Genomic DNA, 24620 nt, shown 5'->3' on the forward strand with positions numbered 1-24620 from the left:
GTTAATAAAAAAGCAATTAGTGGCAAACGATCACAGCTGCCTGAGGCAGTGACACCAGTTGAAGTAAACAAGAACCAGTCCAAAACTTAAAGGAAGATCTGAGAATGAAATGTCACTGGGGGTTTTAAAAAGCCCTGACATATTCTTGGGGATCTAGAATGCCACATGAATATACAGGAATGTGTCAATGCTCAGGACAGACACAAGCAAGTCCAAATCTCTCACCTCTGGTTGACCCTGGGGTCCTGTATATGCAGGATGTGAGGCTAAGGCAGAGCTGTTAACTGCCAAAGTGCTGAAGATTCACCTAAAAAAACTCAGAGTTCCTTAACAAAGGAAGAGATATGGGTTCAAAACATTTAAAAACATCTCTGTTCATTAGCTGAACACTAAGATAACCAAGCAGAGACTCTAGTTGCTACACAACAGGGGATACAGGCTTTCCAGAATTAGTCCAGGAAAGTCATTAAACAAACGAAAATGAGTGGCATCACAAACACAAACAGCAAAAACAAACCATGGGGAGGCAGGATAATCGGAGTTGTCACATCATATTATATAATGTAATTTAAATAAATGTATCTTATTATATTATGTATGAATATGAGAACAATAAACATACTTATAGTAACATATTTATAATATACATACTTATAGTAACACATATTTATAACTATGAATATATCTACATATAATACAGAATAATATATAATTATATTACATACAATTATAATAAATGTAAAATAATATAATATGCTACATTATATTAGACTATTTTAAATGTCCATTTGCAACAATTATAACACACACAGAGAAACAAGAAGGTATGGTCCATACACAGGGGCAAAAAAGTCAATAGAAACTCTCTGAGGAAGCCCAGGTGATGATTTTATTAGATAAAGACCTTAAATTATTCATTCTATTTTATTTTACTTATTTTATTATTTTATATTGGAATATAGTTGATATACAATATTATATCAGTTTCAGATGTACAACATTGTACAGATCAGTTATTTTAAATATATTTAAACCCCTAAAAGAATCCAGTTTTTAAAAATTAAAATAAACAGTATGTCAAGAACAATATCTCAAGAAACAGGAAAATGAGAGCAATATCTCAACAGAAAAAGAACATCAATAAAGAAATAAAAGTTATAAAAATAAGAACAAAGTGGAATTCTGGAGTTGATAAGTACAATAACTGAAATGTAAAAATTCACTAGTATAGCCCAACAGCAGATTTGGTTTGGAAGAATAACAAATCAGCAAACTTAAAGATAGATCAATTGAAATTATCCAGAGGTGAAACAGAAAGGAAAAGAACAAAAATGAATAAAATTTCAAAATACATAAACCCATTCCAATCACATAAAAAGAAACCCAGGCAATTCCCAACTAAAGGGAAACCTACAAAATACATCATCAGTTATTAATTCTGTAAAACTGTAAAGATCACTCAAAACAAGAATTGTCTAAGAAAGTATCATAACTGAGAAGACCCTTAGGAGGTATGACTATTAAATGTAATGTGGTATCCTGGATAGAATACTAGAAGAAAAAAGATACTAGATAAAAACTGTAACAAATGTACCATACCGTAGATATTAATAGTAGGGAAAACTGGATGTGGACATTAAGGGAATTTTCCATACTAGCTTCACAATTTTCTGTAAATCTAAAATTGCTCTAAAAAGTTTACTTTAAAAAATCAACAAGACCTCACAGACCTGTAGGAAATCATCAAGCACATCAACACACACATTAATAGAAGTCTCAGAAGGAGAGTGAAGAGAGAAAGAAAGCAGCAGGAAGAATATTTGGAGAAACGATGGCCAACAACTTCACAAATTTGATAAACATGCATGAATGTACATATACAAGAAGCTTAATGAGTTTCAAGCAGGTTAAATATCCACACGTAGACATATTACAGTCAAACTATTGAAGCCAAAGACAAAAGGAGAATCTTAAAGAACAAGAGAAAACAAAGCATCACATACAAAGGAGTCTCAGTAAAACAAATGGCAGATTTCTTATCAGAAACTGGAAGCAACAAGCAGGGAGATGACATATTCAAAATCCTGAAAGAAAAAGATGGCCAAGAATTCTATAACTGGAAAAATTGTGTATCAAAATTGAAGGGGAAATTAAGATATTTCCAGATTTAAAAAAACTAAGAGAATTTGTTACCAGAATACAAGAAATACTAAAGGAAATCTTTAAGGCTGAAATGAAGACGCTAAACAGTAATTCAAATCTATATGGAGAAATGAAGAGTACCAGTAAAGGTAAAAATACACAAGGAAATATAAAATACAGTATAAGTGTATTTTTGTTTGTAACTCTTTTATTTCCCTATCTGATTTAAAAGGCAACTGAATAAAACAATAATTATAAAAGTGTGTTGGTGAGCTTAAGATACAGTTTGTGTAACAATAATAGCATAATGGAAGAGGGAGAGAACTAAACTATATGAGAGCAAAGTTTTTGTGTACTACTGAATTGAAAATAGTATTAATCTGGCATAGCTTGATTTAAATTAAGATGTTATTACAATCCTCAGGGAAATCACTGAGAAATAAAAAATATATAGTAAAAGAAATTATGAGGAATTTAAATGGTACTATTAAATATCTATTTAACCTAAAAGAAGGAAGTAATGGATGAGCAAACAAGACATAAGACATGTAGAAAACAAATACCAAAAATGCAGACTTGAATCCTACTTCATCCATTAAAAAAAGATGGAGTAAATGTGACAACTTTAAGGTAGGTATTGGCATAATAGATATATAGTCCAATTATACGCTGTCTACAAGAGATTACACTTTAGATTCAAAGACACAAATTGATTGAAAATAAAAGGATGGAAAAACATATTCCATGCAAACAGTAACCAAAAGAGAGCTGGAGTGGTTATACCAATATAAGAAAGTTATATGTTTAAAAAATTGTTACTAAATAACAAGAAGATATTTCATATTGATAAAAGGGCCAATCTCTCAAGAAAATACATTAATTATAAAAATAAATTCATCTAACAGTGGAGCCACAGAACAGATGATGAAAAAACTAAAAGAATTAGAGAAATAGCCAATTCTACAAATAACAGTTACAGACTTCAATATCTCATTTTCAACAATGGATAGAGAAACTAGGCAGAATATAAGAATGGAAATATAAGACTGAAGTAACAATATGAACCAAGTAGATCTAACAGACATATATAGAACACTCTATCAAGTAATAGTAGAACACACATTTTTTTCAAGTGTGTATGGAACATTCTCTAGGATAGACCATATGTTAAACCATAAAAATATCTTCAATAAATTTCAAGGGATTGGAATAATAAGAAGTCTGTTCTACAATTATAGTGTCAATCAGTAACAAGACCAAATTTGGAAAATTCACAAATATATAGAAATTAAACAATGTATTCCTAAATAACCATTGTATCAAAGAAGAAATCACAAGGGAAATTAGAATATTATTTGAGGCAAATGAAAGTGAAACATGACATACCAAAACTTATGGGATACAGCTAAAGCAGTGCTTCCAGGGAAATGTATAGCCATTGTTACAAATTAAAAAGAAGATCTTAAATAAAAGAGCTAGCTAACTACATGATAGAAAAAGAAGAGAAAACTAACCCCCAAAAAAGTATAAGGTCAGAAATAATTTACATTAGAGCAGAAATAAATGAAACAGCTAATAGAAAAAAAGGGCAAATCAATGAAACTGAAAGTTAGATTTATAAAAAGTTAAAATTTGCAAACCTTTTGCATGACTTATCAAGAAAAAGAAAACTCAAATTACTAAAATTATGAATGAAAAGAGAGAACATCATTGTGCACAAAACAGAAATAAAAGGGATTGTAAGAAATGTTGTGAACAACTGCAGATCAACAAATTAGTTAATTTAGATAAAATGGAAAAATTCCCAGGAAGACACAAACTACAGAAACTGACTTAAGAAACAGAAAACCTGAACTGACCCTACCATAAGAAATTAAACAAATATTTTTAAAAATTCTCACAAAAAAACTGCACACCCAGTGGACTTAACTGGGGAAGTGTACTCAACATTTAATAGGAATTAAAAACAATTCTTTACAAAGTCCTTTAAAAAATAAGTCTATGAAGTCAATATTACCTTGATAGAAAACTAGAAAAAGATATCACAAGGAAAGAAAAATATATAAATACAGACCCTTATGTATATTTTTGAGGAAAAATCCCTTATGAATGTTTTTGAGGAAATATCCTGAATACTTGCAAACAAAATCCAGCAATATATAAAAATTATTATATACCATGAACAAATATGATTTATTACAGGAATGCAAGGTTAGTTTACAACTGAAAATCAATTGATGTGGCACACTGTATTAAGAAAAAGGAGAAACCATATGATATCAATTGATGCAGAAAAAACATCTGACAAAATCCAACACCCTTTCATTATAAAAATTCTCATGAATAGAAAAACACTTATTTTCATGATAAAGAGAGTACAAAACACTGAGAACTTCATCATTAATGGTAAAAGATTAAGTATCTTCTTCTTACAATATAGAACATGACATGAATGTTTGCTCTTGCCTTTTCAACATTGTTCTGGAAATTATAGCCTGGGCAACTGGATGAAAAGAAATAACAGGCACTCAGATTGTAAAGTAAATTCAAAACCTTTGCCTATTTTTAAATTGAGTGATTTGTCTTTTTATTGTTAGACTGTATTACTTATATATTGTAGAGAAAAGTCTCTCATCAGATAAATTATTTTAGAAATATTCTTCTCATTTTGTGGGTTGTCATTTACTTTCTTATTGGTGTTCTTCTAAACACAAAATTTTTAATTCTTATTATTTCCAATTTAAGTATTTTATATACAGAAGTAAAACTGTATTTGCAGATGACATGATCTGTATGTAGAAAATCCTAAAGAATCCTCAAAAAATTATTAAAACTAAAAAATGCAGCAAGATGGCAGGTACAAAAATCAACTGTATTTTATACAAAAGAAATGAATAAATTTAAAATGAAATTAAGAAAATAATTTATAATAGTATCAAAAAAGTAGATTATTTAGGAATAAATTTAACAAAAGAAGAGCAGGACTTACACACAGAATACTATAAAACATTGTAATATTAAAGAAGATCCAAGAAAGTGGCAGGCATCCCATGTCAATGGATGCACGGCCATTAAAATGGTAATATTCCCCATATTGTCTGGCAAATTAATGCAATTTCTATCAAAATCTGTTGTATTTTTTTGCAGAAATTGATAAGATGATCCAGCATTACAAAAGGACCCAGGAAAGCCAAAACAATCTTGGGAAAGAGCACAGGTGGAGGAATTACACCTCTCAGTTTTAAAACTCACTCATAAACCACAATAATCAATAAAGTGTATTGCTGGTACAAGGACAGACATATAAATCAGTAGAATAGAATTAAGAATCTAGAAATTAACCCTTAAATTATGATCAGTTGACTTTTGACAAGAGTGCCAAAATCATTTACTAGGGAAAGAGTAGCCTTTCAACAAATGGTGCTAAGCAAAATGGACATCCACATAACAATATTAGTCCATAAAGATGGACAGCTACCTCAGAAAGAGAAAAAAATTAACATAAAATGGATCAAAGACCTAAAAGGAAGAGATAAAAGTAAAAAACTCTTAGGGGAAAAAAAACTGTAGAAGTAAATCTTTGTGTGCTGGAACTGGGCAATGTACAAATACAAACGAAAAAGATAACCAAAAGCACAAGTGACAAAGGAATAATAGATAAATTGAAATGCATCAAAATTTAAAAATTTGTGCCTCAAAGAACATCACTAAGAAAGCAAAAAGAGAACCCACATAATGAGAAAAAATATTTGAAAATCATTTCTCTAGTAAGGGACTTTTCTCCAGCATATATAAGTAACAAAACTCAACAACAACAAATAACAAATAACTTCAAAATAGGTAAAGAACCTTAAAATCCAGGAATCTCACTTCTTTGTATTTACCCACATTTGTTGAAAACATATGTTCATACAAAAACCTGTACATGAATGTTTATAACAGCTTTATTTATAATTGTCAAAACTTGGATGCAACCAAGATGTCCTTCACTAGGTGAATGGAGACTGTGATACATCCAGGCAATGGAATGTTATTCAGTGCTAAATAGAAATGATCTGCCAAGTCATGAAAATATATGGGGTACTTTAAACGCATATTACTAAGTGAAAGAAGCCAATATCCAATGACTATATGATTCCAATTATATGATGTTCTAGAAAAGGAAAAACTATGGAGACAGTAAAAAAATCAGTGGTTTCCAGGAGTTGGGTGAGGAAGGGATGAATAGGCAGAGCACATAGGATTTTTAGTTTAGTGAAAATACCATGTATGATACTATAATGGTAGATACATGTCATTATATATATGCCCAAACTCATGGAATGTACACCACCAAGAGTGAACCCTCATGGAAACTATGGTTTCTGGGTGATGATGTGTCAATGTAGGCTCATCAGCTGTAACAAATGGACCACTCTGGCGCAGGATGTTGACGATGTGGGAGGAGGCTATGAATGTGTGAGGGCAGGAAGTTAATGGAAAATCTCTGTGCCTATTGCTCAATTTTGCTATGAATCTAAAACCAATTTTTAGAAATAAAATTTAAAAGAAAATATACAAAGGACTTAAATAACATTTTGTAGAGCCATACAAATGACTAATAACCACATGAAATGATGCTGAACATCACTAACATTAGGGAAATGCAAATCAAAATCACATGGGATACTACTTCATACTCATTAGGATGGTGGTAATAAAAAAGACAGACAATAACAGATGCTGCCAAGAATGTGGAGAAATTGAAACATTCATCTGGTGAATGTAAATGTTGAGGGTACTTTGAAAAATAGTTTGGATGTTCCTCAAAAAGTAAACGCAGACCATATAACACAGCAATTTCACTCCTAGATATATACCCAAGAGAAATGAAAACATTTCCATGTAAAAGTACAATGTTCACAGCAACATTATTCATAATAATCAAAAAGGGGAAACAACTAATATCTGTCAGTTGACGAACTGATAGGCAAAAGTGTGGTATATTCCCATCAAAATTATTCAGCAAATAAATAAAAATGAAGAGGTACTGATACATGCTACAACATGGATAAACATTGAAAACATTATCCTAAGAGGAAGAAGCCAGTCACAAAATACACATATTGTATGATTCCATTGACATGAAATGTGTAGAATAGGCAAATCCATAGAGATAGAAAATAGATAGTGGGTACCAGAGCTGGGAGGTTAGATGGTGGTGACAGTTATGAATATACTAAATATATAAATATGCTTAAAACCACTGAGTTGTATGTTTTAAAATGGTGAATTATATGTGAACTATATCTCAATATAGCTGCTAAGAAATTGTGGACTTACTTTTTACTATTAATAAATAGTAAAGTTCCATTTTGTATTTTTGAAACATAAATAATAATACTAATTGGCCAGGATATTATATGCTGCCTCATTTCTCTTAAAAGAAAGCAAAACCAATCAACAAAATAGGAAGTAATCTGGCCTAAGATTGCAGAAATATGAAAGATAGTAAAATGGGTCCCATCTAGAGAGGAGGTCTTGTTATACTCCTGGGACAATGAAGCACATATATGAGAGCAAGCAAAGATTTCCATGCCAATGTTGTGTTTAGCTAGCTTAAGTTTAGAAGGGATCTTATGATTGACGACTCTTTAAAGTTAACTTTGGAGGCTAAAATCATCCAAAAGCCAATGGAACTGGCACTTTAAAGTAAGGAATAATCCACTAACCTGCTTTCTGAGAATTCTGAAAAATCATCCTGTAGTTCAAATTTGTGCAGAACTTCTCCAATTAGATAGCCACTGGAAAATATCTTTGCAAAGGACTTGGGACCTGAATTTTAAAACAGAGATTAAAAATGTAAATATAATGTTGCATATAAAACTTAAATATTTTCATTATGTACACACAAAGTAAAACTCAGTAATTTACTCAAACTCAAAGTGCCATGAAATACTTCTGAGTAATGCCTTCTAATAACCAAATAAAAGGATTGAATTTTAACAGTAAACATTTTATAAAGATCCCTAAGTAAATATGTCAACATCTGATGACATAGGAAATTTTGAAAGGAAAGACACCTGCTGATCTAATTAAACAAAACAAAAGTAATAAAATGTATAAATAACCTTTGCTCTAAAAACAAACATTCAATATACTTTATAAAATTACACTCTAATACCTTAGTTATCAATACAGCCTCTAGATAACGATAGTATATTTTGGCCAAGCTAAGTGCAATCCAACATTTTTAAACATTAAGACTTTTTTTTTAAACCTTTGTGCAATGGAAATTTTACAAAACTTAGGTGCACCTCCTTAAATAAAGCTTTTCTTTGTTGTTTTGGGAGTGCTTACTCTAGTCCAGTTTTTGTCCCATGCAATGATAGAGATAGCCCAGAGGAAAATGTGCTTTGGAACTATCTGTGCTGGAATCTTGGCTCTGCCCCTAACTAGCTATGTGAATTTTGGTAAGCTGCTTAAACTTGAATTTATTCCTGTCTCCTTATCTGAAAGAGAGATACCCTTATCTATATATATTATGAAGAGCAATTTTCAAGATTAAAGATAAAGTATGAGAATTGCTTGGCATCATGGCTAACACACAGGCACACAATCATAAGTGGAAAAAAATGTGTTAAATAAAATTTGCTTTCTTTAAAAATTTCCTTTGTTTTGGTTAACTTTTATCTTTCATATGAAGTAAAAGAAATCAGGTTACATGGTATCCAAATATATATATAAATATATATATAAATCCAAATATATACATAAATATATATAAATATAAATATATAATATATATAATATATATATATTATATAATATATATATTAATATATATATATAAAACTTATACCCAAAATGCATTATATTACCATAGGACAAAGCCATCAACTCTCAAATGATTTCAAAATCCTCTAGAAATCTTCAACATGTTTTTTTTAGTGTCCTTTAGGCAATAGCAGTCAAAATGCTATATGCCATTGTAGTATCACAAACTCACTTACACCAGATTGTTCTCTTTTATCTAATTGACTAATACTAAAGTGGTTAGTTGAATATGAAGAATAATATTTCTTCATGATTTATAAAACTGATGCTTGGTGTGTAGCTGAAGGACGGTGAGGTAAGCTGCTCCAAAAGGCCACTGCAGAGACCTTACTCAGAAGATACAAATTATCATAAAAATAAAACTTGCATATCTGAGATTAGACCACAAATTTTCCCAAAGCTTCCCTAATATTTGTTTTCAGAATATTTTATATTCTTAATAATACCCAAACTCTTAGACTGAATTGGTATAATAATAAAGTAGTTAAAAAGGATGCCAATTACTCCCATTGATTCTGTTTACTTAGGGTGAGCCCCTGAAGTATCTAGCATTAGAATCTACTGACTACGTCTCCTGGCAGTATACAGTAGTAGACTCTGAAGCAAACTGAAATCCAAATGGCTCCTTCCACCTCCAAAGCACAACGGTGTGCTACTTCCTCCTCCTGAGTCACTCCTCCTTTCTCATTTCCTCAAAGATGCACCCTGCTGGCCACCAATGCTGTTCCCTGGTCTTGTTGCCACCCGTCCTCACTGTGGCATCTGGGCTGCTCTGGCCGTGCCTTGCACCTTTTTTGTCTGTTACTTCCTTCTTTCTCCCTTTTCTCCCTTTTTTTCTTCCCTAACCCTCCCCTATTTTCCTCTTAGTTTTCTGAAGAGCCATTTGATATATAGCTGTAGTCAGGCTTTGGTTTTCTAATAGTCTAAAGGCTACTGTTTTGCATTCAGGAGCTTTGCTATGTCACCTGCAGGTAGTCTCATTCCCCTCTCCCTCTTTCTGGGTTTTGCACTGTGTCTGCTGTTCATGTTGACTGAATGCCTGAAGTCCAGCCATGAATAACTAGGGAATAACTGTATACTATTCCATCACCCTCAATGAAGCAGGCAAATGGTCTGTAGCAAGCTGTTTGCTAGAAAAAGGGTCACTAGAGAAGTAAAATCATAACTGACTTCCTTTGAAGTGGCATGACATATTAATAAGGCAATTCTGAGATGGATGAAATAGAGGCATTTATGGATGTAAAGACAATGAAGAGCAGTCAACACATTATTTCATTGTCAAATTGTTTACTACAAATAAACAAGTATAAAAACATCTGTTGCAGCTTTTAAGCTTATGATACTAGATTTACTATGTGACATGTGAGTAGAAAAGAAAAATAAGCGAGGAGCTAGAGTAAACAGCAAAACAAAGGAAAAGCATAGAAAAAAATAAAAGAGAAGAAAAAAGAAGAATACATCCAAGAAATTAGACAAGGAAAGAAAAAGATGACAAAAAATATATAAGCTAGGAATATATATACTAAAAAGTATGAGAAGGCAGTAAGCAGCCAGAGACAACGAGAAAAGGACAGGGGTGAGGGGAGAGGAACAGTGAAGAAAAAAGTAAAAGCAAAGGAAAGCTTATTATTTTCTCTCTGCTTTATTGTATTTTTCTTCTCACTAGATGTTCCTGAACACCATGACTAATTTCATAGCAGCCACCTCTGTAAATTAATTGACAGTAACAATTGGAATTTCCTATGGGAAACATGAGGCTGGTTGACTCTAGGACAAGGAACAATGAAGAATATGAGAAATAAATAAACCACGGGAGCCCAGTGACTATCGTCATCCTGAGCTGAAACAATTTACATCTGGAATAAAGTTGTTCAGCAGCAACTCAACCATGCTTCCAATCTCCCAAGCCATATGTTTGATCCCCATCACTAAAGTTTTCTTTTGCTGAAATCTTTGATGTAGACTTTTGGGAAAGGTCTATATTAGGCAGGGACAGCAGTTGAAATGTTCCCTGTGCTTCTCCACCAAAATGGCCCTTAGCCAGCTGGAGAAAGTACCTAATAGAGGTAAGTGTTCTAACTTCCAGAATGGTAATGAGGAGAGCATAAGCTCTGGAGAAAGATTCTCTGGGTTTGATTCTTTGCTCATTTACAAACCACTGAACTATGGGCAATTATAATAGACTTGGTTTCTGGTCTTTAAAAGAGGGAGAGTGATGGGTTCTACCTCATAAGAAGTAGTTTGAGAACGGAATGAGATATTGCATGTAAAGTGCATAGCATAATGCTTGGCATATAGTAAGTGCTCAGTGACAATTTTTATTACTATTTCTGCCTCCTAATTTAAGGAACAGGTCACATTAATTACACAACTTGTAAACTCAGTAATATATCCTCAATGACTATAGTAGAAACATCCCTATTTAAAAGGTAATGCAATATTCAGACAGCAAGTATTTGACATTGCCCTTACATTCGGATGCAGGCCCATCATTAGGGCCAGATAAGCTATAATATATAACACTCCCACCAGAAGCATATGCAGTCAAACATGCCACAGTGAGGATGGGTGGCAAAAAAAAAAAGCAGTTGATTTTTATAGCAAAACATTTCAACTGGAGAAATAAAGACTAAATGAAAATGTCATAGAATTTCTTGTTAAGTTTTGCCACCAAATGAGTAAGGAGGCATTTGGATTTTAGAATTGGAGATACAAATCTGTAGACCTATACATTCTATGCTCAGTGGCCAGAACAAAGATCCAGCCTGCATTAACCACAGTTAAAAAGCCAAGCAAATTTGCTTTCATTTGAGAAAGAGAAAAGTAGCTGCAGAGGGCTGGAAACTGGCCTGGCCCCATCAGGCCTCAGTGTTCCTAGGAGCTGGCCTGGCACTACAGCCAGACATTTGCATTCTCCTGCTGAACATAATCAATTTCACAACACACCAATACCAGACAAGACTACTCTGTGATACTGATGGATTAAGAGAATAACAAAATTCCTCTGTAATCATGTCTTTACTCAGACCAAGACAGTATTGTCCAAAACACAAAAAATAACCAAACATGGCCCTATACTGGCCACCATAAGTGAGTGGTTGCTGTTTTTTAACTAACTGGCTTTGCCTTGCTTTATTCTCCTTACTTATTAGATAAGATTTATAAAGATAACTCAATCACAGAGTAGCCTATGCTTCTTGACAGAATCTTATTTAGAGTAAACACCACTTCCCTGAAACATCCTCAAAAACCAAATAACAGAAGCCCAAATGTTTTAAGTCCTTTCTAACACTCCCTTACTGAGATGCCCCATAGTTCCCCATGGTATGTGTTCTCTCTTGCTGGAAACAAGTCAATAAACTTATCTTTGTTTAACTACAGGCCTATCCTGTGGTCTTTGGCTTAAGGACACTGACAATTTCTTTTTGTCAGTGTGATCATCTTTCTCTCTTGAAGACTTTATCATATTTCTAAAAATTTAGTATCTGAAACTGAATCTTCATATCATTATAACTTTCTTTAGTGGTTAAAATATTGGATGGGATTCTTGGGAATTTGTATCTTAAAATTTTGATGTTGATTTACACAATAGCCTTCTATCAAATTTGCTCTCAATTTCTAGTCAGCAGAAGCCAAGTTTTAATCAAACAAAATGTTGCTGAGCTAGCCACGGAATAAAAAAATCTGTTTTTTAAAATATTTTTTCCTATGTATTTCCTAATGACTCTGAGGGATGAGGGATGAGAAAATGTGCAGTTTCATGATACCAAGTTAAAAGTGGTATGAACACAAGTCAGCAGACCCAAAATCGAGGGCTAACTTGCTATTACCTAGCTATATAAGCCTAAACAAATATAACTTTAGATCTGAAAAAGAATCTAGACATTTAATTCTTAACATATCATAAGGTCATAGACAAATAAAAGATCACCCCAATACATTTAAAATATTATATATAAATATATATTCAACAGGATATTTTAAAATCTCTATTCTTAAAATAAAATTTGATCCTTTTGAAAAGGTCTGGACATACAGCCTAATCAATAAAAAGTATACTTAGTGCACAAGAGGACTGAAATAAAGAATGCCCCTGAAATTTGGGATAAATAGTAGAAAATACAACTTTCTAAAATAAAAATTTAATATAAAAGGATAAAACTAGCTAACTATAGAGACCCACTTATTAAAAAAAAAAACTCAAGTAACAAGGGGCATAGAATATTTTTTAAGTCACAATTTCTTTAAATTTTTTATACCTCATGTAAACTATAATCTTATGATATATTAATTAACCTTATTCAGAGTAAAGGCTTGCCAAAAAGAAAAAAGAATACACTAATATGATGATGACAGAAGCTTTATAGCAGTAGTAACACTGGAAAATATCACTGAACAGTATCTTTTATCCATGTACTGGTAGAAGAGGAGAAGCAGGGAACTGGACTCTAATCTAGCCTGTCACAGCTCTGCAGGTAAACTATCTCCTGAGCAGAAAAGTAAACACAAGTATTAGCTTGATTTGAGGGTTCTTTTGATAATATCTGATTGTCAGTGAGAATCTGATCTATAAATTTGGTTTTCTCCTGAGTGTACCAGCCCATTAAGAAAGGACCTCATGTCTAATTGCCATTATGGGTTATACTGCTATCCTTTACCTCATGATAAATTGGTACCCTGGTTTATAATTTCAGCACAATTTCGTTTCACTTAGTATAAAACAATCCTAAGAACTTGTTTAAAATGATCAAATGGATGAAATCACAAAACTGAGGATCAAAGTATCCAAGGTGACTTCTTCAGATGGACCAATCTATATGGTTCAGCCTAAAACAATATTTTACTTTTGCCTCATTCATATACTCTCATGTAATAAGCAATTATTTACCAAATTCCCATCATGTGACAGGTACAATTGTAGGCATTATTCTAAAGTAAGAGACAAAAAAAAAGTCAAAATATTTGTTGATTATATAGATCCGGTATAGATGTTAGGCACTGTGGTAGACATTTTCCATTTGCAATTTCATTTGATGCCCTCCCAAATATAGATAAATTATTATTCTTCTCAGAGCATAATATTGGTAACTAAATATCATTTCTACTTTGGATACTACAAAATCAATATTTAGAGATACTTAACTTTCCCAAAACCAGTTTTCTCTTTGTTGAACATCTGTTACTATTGATAACAATGTTTAGAACTATTGAAATAATTAAAATATGCATAAGGTATTTTTAATTTTCAATATAAACACACCTAGAATCCACAATAATATGGTCTATCTTGTATATCAACCTTTACAAAGGATCTGATCCATACAACACATAGAATTCAAAGGCTTGTACTCATTTATGAAGAAAGTCCAGTTATGACATTCTGATACTAATTTCCTCTTACTGGTGAATTCAAATAGTTTTGTAAACAGAGGCAGTGTTTACTCTTAAAAATAACAGAGTTCTTAAAGAATTTTACAGCAAATGTTTTAGTCGAATTATATTACTTATTTTTCATTATAAAAATAATCCCTTGAATATCAGAGGTAATCTTGTGTTGAGCAACTTTTTGTTACCTAAGACAATTCATTGACGTATAGATCTAAGCATTATGCTCAAAAAGAAATGATCTATTTAAATTTAAGTCACTGCAGTATTGATAACATAGATTTGAATCTTCATATGTTAAGATTGATCAAGTCTCTGGTGACTCCCAGAAACCTCACTATGTGGAGGGAGACTATTCTCAAGTGAGCATCATTGGAATTTATTTCCTTTACAGCTGATATTTATAGTAGTCCAGGAAAGACAAAACTCAATATGATCTGCTTTATTCAAATTGACTTCTACCTTTCAGAATAAACTAGAAATCAATCAGTTTTAGCTGTCTCTCCAATGACTGAACCACCGTTCAGCTTTACCAAGGCAGCAAATGCACTCACTTAGTATTCTCATTCAGTTTTCTTTGTCCCAGCAAGCAACATACACACCACTTCTAAACAAACATTCTCTAAATCCACATTTTCCATTTAGACATCGAGGAATTATGTTTTGCCCTGAGAAGTTACAACATGCCTGGATGATTGAATTTCTGTACTCTTTGTGACTTCAAATTGAATGATAAGACTTATAAAGGGAGCTCAAGAGGGGGCAGAGAAAACATGGTAGCATGAGAAGTGAGGCAGAAACCTCCTCCCAAAATCACATAAAACACAAAAATACAGCATATGCAACTAATCCTGATAAAGTGATCTTAAGGCTGCAGAACAGACTGCTTATATCTGGGGAAAAAGAGAAGACCTCACAGAAAAGGGTAAAAAAGCAAAGCCATGATCTGGCAGGACCCAAGCCCTCCCCCAATACCAGTCCATAGATGGGAGGAAGAGAAATGGATCCAGGAGGAAGTAGAAGCCCAGGACTGCTGAAAATCCAGCCCTGGAGATCTTCCCTGAGAACAAAAACCCACATTCCATGGAGCTCTGGAGATCAACAAGGTTGGAAAGTAAAGATGGGCAGAATGCTTAGAGAGACTGAGATTCTAGCCACTTGTGGAGACAGGTACACACAAGTGTCCCCCAAGGAACAAAAACAGGTGGGTGGTTTGAAGGACTTCCCAGTGCAAGAAGGGCGCTAAAGAGGCAAAGATTACACAGAGCTCACTGCTCAGGAGAAAAGGCAGGTAGTTAAAACCTTCCTGGCAAGCTCAGCCCGCCAGGTTGGGAACTCTTAGGAGCTTCAGATGCTCTGCCCCCTTGGCTGGCAACACAGTTCTGAGGCCCCCAACTGTAGTACACAGCCTGCCTCACTTTCCTCCCAGCTGGGGCTAGTTCTGCTCACCTGCAACCAAGCCATTGTGCCAGGCTAACTGGAGGGTGGCCCCACACATGGTAGCTACAGGAGCATAGCACAGAGGCTTCTCCCTGCATGCACAGCTCACTGGACCTGGCAGTGGAGGCAGGTGTTATAGCCAGGAGGGCACAAAACCCTCCCAGCTGATGCCAGTTCCCAGCACCTGTGACCCCTGCCATTGCTGCAGGTGCATGGCAGCTCCAGAGAGTACAGCTTCTAGGCACCACCTACACAAAGCTATTATTCCATAGGAAACACTTAAAAAATGCAATGGCAAAGAAATTTGATCCAAACAAAATTACAAGAAAAAATGCCAGAAAGAAGGCTTAGTGAAACTGAAATCACCAATCTTCTTGATAAAGATTTCAAAATAAAATCATAAATATGCTCACGGAGCTACAGAAAAATATTCAAGATCTCAGGGAGGATTTCAAGAAAGAGATAGAAACTTTAAAAAATACAGTATCTGAAATGAGACATACAATGGAGGGATTTAAAAGTAGATTATATGAGGTAGAGGAGACAGTAAATGAAATAGAAATTAGAAAACAGGAAAACAAAGTATCCGAGGAACAGAGAGAGAAAAGAATTTCTAGGAATGGAACAACAATAAGAGAGCTTCACAACCAATCCAAAAGAAACAATATTCACATTATAGGGGTACCAGAAGAAGAAGAGAGAGGAAAAGGGATGGAAATGTCTTTGAAGAAATAATTGCTAAAAACTCCCCAATCTGGGGAAGGAAATATTCCCTAAGGCCATTGAAGTACACAGATCTCCCAACACAAGGGACCCAAGGAAGACAACACCAAGACATATAATAATTAAATTGGCAAAGATCAAGGACAAGGACAGAGTATTGAAAGCAGCCAGAGAGAGTAAAAAGATCACTTATAAAGGAAACCCCATCAGGCTATCAGCAGACTTCTCAGCAGAAACCTTATAGGTCAGAAAGGAGTGGCATGATATATTTAATGCAATGAAACAGAAGGCCCTCCAACCAAGAATAATCTATGTGGCAAGATTATTATTTAAATTTGAAGCATGATTAAACAATTTCCAGATAAGCAAAAGTTGAGAGAATTCACCACCATCAAACCAGCTCTACAAGAAATTTTAAAGGGACTGCTTTAGATATAAATGCTCTTTGGGCTAAATAGATGTCTGCCACCAGAGAAAAGAAGCCCACAGTAAAGGTAGAAGAACAATTAATTAACAAGCAAATACAAAATTAAGTGAACTACTCACAAAGTTAGTCAAGGGACACACAAACAGTACAGAAGATGACACCTAATATATAAAGAATGGAGAAGGAATAAAAAGAGAAAGGGGAGGAAAAATAGGAACCTTCAGATTGGATTTGAAATAGAGTAATAAACAATTTAAGATAGACTGTTAGATAGAAAGGAAGGTGTCCTTGAATCTTTGATAACAATTCTAAAGCCGATAATGGCAATAATACATATCTATCAATAATCACCCTAAATATAAATGGACTGAATGCACCAAACAAAAGACACAGAGTTGCAGAAAAGATAAAAAAACAAAAGACCCATGTACATGCTGCCTACAAGAGACTCACTTCAAACCCAAAGACATATACAGACTGAAAGTAAAGGGATGGGAAAAGATATTTCATGCAACTAATAGGAAGAAAAAAGCAGGAGTTGCAGTACTTGTATAGGACAAAACAGACTCCAAAACAAAGAAAGAAACAAAAGACAAAGAAGGACATTACATAATGACAAAGGGGTCAGTCCAACAAGGGAATATAACCATTATAAATATCTATGCACCCAATGTAGGAGCACCTAAATATGTGAAACAAATACTAATAGAATTAAAGGGGAAATAGAATGCAATACATTCATCTTAGGAGATTTCAACATACCAGTCACACCAAAAGACAGATTAACCAGACAGAAAATAAGTAAGGAGACAGAGGCCTTGAACAACTCATTAGGACAGATGGACCCAATAGATGTCTACAGAACACTCCACTCAAAAGCAGCAGGATACACATTCTTCACAAATGCACATGGTATGTTTTCCAGACTAGATCACAGACTAGGCCACAAAAAGAGCCACAACAAATAGAGAACGACTGAAATTGTGCCAACCAGTTTCTCAGACCATAAAGGTATGAAACTAGAAACAAATTATACAAAGAAAACAAAAAAGCCCACAAACACATGGAGGCTTAACAACATGCTTGTAAATAATCAATGGATCAATGACCAAATTAAAACAGAGATCAAGCAATATATGGAGACAAATGAAAACAATTCAACAGCCCAAAATATGTGGGATACAGTGAAGGCAGTTCTAAGAGGAAAGTATATAGCAATCCAGGCCTACCTCAAGAAAGTAGAACATTCCCAAATGAGCAGTCTAAACTCAAAATTAATGAAACAAGAAAAAGACAAACAAATTAGGCCCAAAGTCAGTAGAAGGAGGGACATAATAAAGATCAGTGCAGAAATAAAGAAAATTGATATGAATAAATCAATAGAAAAGGCCAATGAAATCAGGAGCTGGTTCTTGGAGAAAATAAACAAAATAGATAAACCCCTAGCCAGACTTTACAAGAAAAAAAGAAAGTGTACACACATAAACACACCCAGAAATGAAAAAGGAAAAATCACTACAGACACCACAGAAATACAAAGAATTACTAGAGAATACTATGAAAAATTATATGCCAGAATATTGGATAACCTAGAAGAAATGGAAAACTTTCTAGAAAAGTACAACTTTCCAAGACTGACCCAGGAAGAAACAAAAAATATGAACAGACCAGTTACCAGCAATGAAATCAACCTGGTAATCAAAAAACTACCTAAGAACGATTATAGACCAATATCCCTGATGAATATAGATGCAAAAATACTCAACAAAATATTAGCAAACCGAATTCAAAAATACATTCAAAAGGTCATTCATCATGATCAAATAGGATTTATTCCACGGATACAAGAATGGTACAACATTTGAAAATCCATCAACATCATCCACCACATCAACAAAAAGAACAAAAATCACCTGGTCATCTCAACAGATGATGAAAAAGCATTTGAAAAAATTCAACATCCATTCATGATAAAAACTCTGAACAAAATGGGTATAGAGAGTACTTCAACATAATAAAGGTAATATATGATAAACCCACAGCCAACATCATACTTAAAAGCAAAAAGTTGACAGCTTTTCCTCTATGATTAGGCACAAGGATGCCCACTCTCACCACTTTTATTCACCATAGTACTGGAGGTCCTAGCCATGGTAACTGGACAACACAAAGAAGTAAAAGGCATCTAGATTGGTAAGTAAGAAGTTAAACTGTTACTGTTTGCATAAGACATGATACTGTACATAAAAACCCTAAAGAATCCACCCCAAAACTACTAGAATTAATGATTGAATTCAGCAAAGTTTCAGGAACCACCAAAGTCCCTGAATACTCAAAGCAATCATGAGAAGGAAGAACAGCAAAGTTGCAGGATACAAAATTAATACACAGAAATCTGTTGCATTCCTATATACTGAGAATGAATGAGCAGAAAGAGAACTTAAGAATATAACTCCATTTACAATTGCATCAAAAAGAATAAAATACCTAGGAATAAATCTAACCAAGGAGGTGAAAGAACTTTAGTCTGAAAACTACAAGACACTCAAGAGAAATTGAAGAAGACACCAATAAATGGAACTACATCCCATGCTCATGGATAGGAAGAATTAATATTGTTAAAATGGCCCTCTTGTCTAAAGTAATCTACAGATTCAATGCAATACCTATCAAAATATCAACAGCATTCTTCAGTGAACTAAAATAAATAGTTGTAAAATTCATATGGAACCACCAAAGACCCTGAATAGCCAAAGCAATTGTGAGAAGGAAGAATAAAGCTGGGGGGATTATGCTCCCTAACTTCAAGCTCTACTACAAAGCCACAGTAATCAAAACAATTTTATCTTGGCATAAGACCATCCTCATATATAATGGAAAAGAATAGAAGGCCCAGATACAAACCCAAGCATATATGGCCAATTCATATATACAATAAAGGAGCCATGGACATACAATGGGGAAATGACAACCTCTTCAACAGCTGGTGTTGGCACAACTGCACAGCTACATGTAAGAGAATGAAACTGGATTACTGTCTAACTCCATACACAAAAGCAAACTCAAAATGGATAAAAAAAACCTGAATGTAAGTCATGAAACCATAAAATTCATTGAAGAAAAATAGGTAAAAGTCTCTTGAATATAAACATGAGCAACCTTTTTCTGAACACATCTCCTTGGGCAAGGGAAACAAAAGCAAACATGAACATATGGGACTACATAAAACTAAAAAGCTTCTGTACAGCAAAGGACACCATCAGCAGAAAAAAAAGGCATCCTACAATTTGAGAGAATATATTTGTAAACAACTTATCTGGAAGGAGTTAACACCCAAAATACATAAAGAGTTCACATACGTCAACACCCAAAAAACAAATAACCCAATTAAAAAATGGGCAGAGGATCTGAACACACACTTCTCCAAAGAAATATGAATGGCCAACAGGCACATGAAATGATGCTCCATATCACTAATCATCATGGAAATGCAAATTAAAACCACAATGAGATATCACCTCACACCAGTGAGGATGGCCAACATCCAACAGACAAGAAATAACAAATGCTGGCAAGGATGCAAAGAAAGTGGAACCTTCCTACACTGTTGGTGGGAATGTAAATTAGATAAACCATTGTGGAAAGCAATATGGAGGTTCTTCAAAAAATTTAAAATAGAAATACCCTTTGACCCAGTAATTCCATTCCTAGGAACTTACCCAAACAAAACAAGATCCCTGATTCAAAAAGACATATGTACCCCTATATTTATTGCTGTACTATTTACAAGTATATAATAGTATATATTTGTATATAGTGTATATGTATATTTACTATAAATATTACTATAAATAGTATATATTACCATAGCCAAGATATGGAAGCAACCTAAGTGTCCATCAGTAGATGAAAGGATGAAGATGTGTTGCATATACACAATGGAATATTATTCAGCCATAAAAAGAAAATAAATACCACCACCTGCAACAATATGGATGGAGGTAGTCCATCCATATTATGGATATTATGCTCAATGAAATAAGCCAGGTGGAGAAAGACAAGTACCAAATGATTTCACTCATTTGTGGAGTACAACAACAAAGCAAAACTGAAGGAACAAAACAGCAGCACACTCAGACTCCAAGAAGGGACTAGCAGTTACCAAAAGGAAGGTGTTGGGGAAGGTGTGTGGGGAGGAAGGGAGAAGGAAATTAAGGGGCCCTATAATTAGCACTGATAATATAGGTAGGTCATCGGGAAGGCAGTACAGCACTAAGAAGAAAAGTAGTGACTCTATAGCATCTTACTACACTGATAGTGACTGCAGTGGGTTGGGGGGAGACTTGATAATATGGGTGAATGTTGAAACCACAAGATTGCTCATGTGAAACCTTCATAAGACTGTATATCGATGATACTTTAATTTTTAAGAAAAGCCAGCAATCTTCTTCTCCAGGGTGCTTGCAGAAGCCAAAATATGAAAATCCATGTATATATCAAAAGTACAGTATAGGTTTCTCCACACATTTCTCTATGCCTATATAAACAAATATACATATTCATGTATATACGTGTGTGTGTGTGTGTGTGTGTGTGTCAGTCTGTCACTCTCTGCATTTCCTAGCTGGCACAAAAACGGAATTATACTAGTCACAGTGAGCTATAATTTTTGTTTTTTAATTGACAAAAATACATGAATATCCTTTAGGTCAAAAGTTGTAACAACTAATTGGCTATTTCTAATAACTGCATAATAATCCAAAGCTTGAATACAGCATCATTTATCCAAGTATTTTACTATTGAAGGATATTCAGATTGCTTCCATTTCTTTTCTTTTGCTCCTATAATCCATGTAGCAATAAACATCATTTTTCAAATATTCTTACATATTGGTGATTTTATTTTATTTTTGTATGGTAATTTCTGAAAAGTGAGATTTAGTATTCACTATGTCCCAAGTAGTATTTTAAATGCTTTACATTTATTATCTCATGCAATCTTGACACAACTTAATGAGGTATTATCATTACTCCTATTTTGAGTATCATGATACTAGCGATTAAGTGGTAGATGGGGGATTTCAACCCAGGCAGTTGGCCTCTAAGTACCTGCTCTGGACCGGACCCTTATCTCAGAATTACGATTACTTTCCCCAGAGGTTATGCCCACTTACAGTCCTTCCATGGTAGTACAGTTAAGTTAGACAAAGCCTTTCATTTCAGAGCACATAATGGCTTATCTAATGATGGGCACCAACAACAGGCAGTGTGCTTCCTCAGTTGCACAGACCCTATCTTGTTTGTTTCCAAATGCAGTTGGGTGCACTCCCTACAGCCTTTTACAGTATGGAACTTGGTTATTTCAGGGACTGACTCTCTCTGTTGGCTACTCTTAACAGTTGGTATCAAGAAACAACTGCTAGTGATGTGATGCAGAATGCCATGGCTGTCTCTGCTAACACCTTCTGGATTTATACTTAAGGGAAAAAGTCTTTGGGAATTTTCCATTCATAGTTTATGTTGTTAAAATTCTTACTTAAACAGTTTCCAATCTTGTAATCTCCACACAGTGAAGTAGTTCTTCCTTCTCCTCTCAAAACCAAAATTCCAAAAACTGGTTACAATTATAATGGCAGACTACCATTTTTATGTCTCTTATTAATGTCATTTATTTTTTGCAAAAGTGTTTCAATATGCAATATTGTCCTCGGGACTTGAGCAAAGTATGTGCCTTTTACTAATCAAATAAATGAACCAAATTAAATTCAGCAATGTGCAACTGATTTTCTTTGGAAGAATATAACTTAAGGGCATGATACTGTACTTTGGCTCCTATGGTGAGAGAGGAATAAGAAAAGAAAAATGTGAAATATTGTCCTCAGTTCAGCATCATATTTAGGTGAGAAGCAGGGATATGATGGGAAGATCATAGAATCCTGGGAAAGAATTTATTGTGGTTTGCAGGGAACATGTGGGTGGTGATTTGGCAAAGAAAAGGTCCCGGGTTTTTGCCTCAAGAAATGCAACTGGAGGTGCTCCAATGTTAAAGATTCTAATGCTGATAATAAGCACTTTGTTGCTGCAGAAACACAACTAGTCTAGCAAATTCTGTGAATGACCTAAGGTTAGGTTGGTAGTGTTGCCACCTGTAAAACTTGGCCTTATTCAAGGTGCTTCTGGGAAAACAGACTGAAATGACTTGAGCTGAAAATCTCTTTCCTTGAGCAAAACCCTTACCAGCTGGAAAATGAACTCTTGTTGAAGAATCAATGGAAAGAAGTTGCGATGGAGAAGTTCAGAGTGCTGTGCTGAAATTACTTGGCAGCCATAGAAGTTGCCAGCATGTAAAACTGCTTCTGTGGTTGTGGGATTTAAAAGTTTGGGGTGGCAATTTCATGGTTGAGATAAAACCAAGTTAGTGAATAAGGTCAGCTTTGGCCAAGAGTGAGCAGTGGTCCGAAACAGCTAATGTCTGTAAATGTGCAAGCAGTTAAAACTGCTCAAATTTGTGAATGTTAACATATCCTCTACTAGCTCATTTCACAGACACCCCTCTCCTTCTAGACAGTTAGGTATGGAAAGTCTGATTGGATCTATTTTGTACTGGAGGGAACACTCAGAAAGTATGGTAGTTTGTCCAGGAACACATATCTAATAACGCAGTAGCTGGCTTTAAGGCTTCCTGTTTCATTGGTCAGCCAGCACACCATGCTTCTCAGTATGTGAAGAGAGCAATGTCAGGCCCAGATTAGAGTCCAACAAATTCTTCTCTCCACAGGAGAAAGGAGCCTTCCCTCAATCCTCTGCTGGCTTAGAACCACACAGTGGGTCAGATACTGCGGCGTTAGGCCCACCGTAATGATGGATAACTCGGCAGCGGCGGGGCGGACATGGGAGAAGCCCTGTGGTGACCGAGGTGAGCTGGAGGGGCCCAAAGGACCGGCCTGGGGCGCTGCGGACCCGCAGGCGCCCCACCTGCGCAGCTCGCACCTTTCCCTCCACTTTCCATCCGCGCTCGCAGGACCCTAGCCCGCTCTCCCTGGGCCGTGTCACTCACTCACGGTCTGGGACACCTTCAACTCCTGGTTGAGCCACTGGCACAGGATCTCTGACATTGTTCGGCCCGAGCCTCGGATCGCAAGCAGGTACTAGGAACCTGCTGGAAACCGCCCGCCGGCCGCGTCCTCCTGTTGCCAAAGGCTCCGTTGCTAAGGAAGCGTATCCAGGCCGTAACCAGGTGAAAGGCTACAGAGAAGAGGGGCACCAGAGCCCAGCGGCGGCGGACGGAAAATCCTGGCCTGCCCCCTGCTGGCGGTAACGGGATGTGCGCAGGCGCAGGGGGCTCCGGAGGGCCAGGGACGGCGGTGGGGAGCACGTAAGAGGATTGAGAGTTTAGAGGGGAGCGAAGAGACAGGTTTGATTGAAGGGTAAATCTTTTCTTCCTGTTTCTCTTTTAAAGGAGAACCTGTGGAAGTTCTTGCTCTAATGGCAGTTTTGTTATTGTTTTATAAATTGCCAGTTTTAATCGCCGTATTTTAAGGACTATCTTGGCCGAATGCGTCTTACTTTTTAGTCCCAGACCTGCTGTGAAGGGCCTGACAACCAGCAGCATTCAGTAGCTTTTGGTGGTGGTGGTGCAGGACTAAGAGTTAGGATATCTCTGCCTTGTTTTGAGAGGTGAATATTT

General features: G+C 35.1%; 1 protein-coding gene across 11 annotated transcripts in view; it reads right to left on the reverse strand.

The window, feature by feature from the left end:
- The window catches only part of SPEF2 (sperm flagellar 2), a 204310-nt gene extending 180146 nt beyond the window's left edge, over positions 1 to 24164 (reverse strand). For all 11 annotated transcript variants that reach the window (XM_073237244.1, XM_073237222.1, XM_073237235.1 and 8 more), the window contains exons 1-2: positions 23991 to 24164; positions 7854 to 7956 (exon numbers count right to left, since the gene is read on the reverse strand). In XM_073237244.1, the coding sequence (XP_073093345.1) occupies positions 7854 to 7956; positions 23991 to 24048 (161 nt within the window). In that variant the 5' untranslated portion in view covers positions 24049 to 24164. The remainder of the gene's footprint in view (positions 1 to 7853; positions 7957 to 23990) is intronic.
- Positions 24165 to 24620: the final 456 nt, after the last annotated feature.

Source organism: Manis javanica, chromosome 1 (assembly GCF_040802235.1).
Source record: "Manis javanica isolate MJ-LG chromosome 1, MJ_LKY, whole genome shotgun sequence".
NCBI lineage: Eukaryota > Metazoa > Chordata > Mammalia > Pholidota > Manidae > Manis > Manis javanica.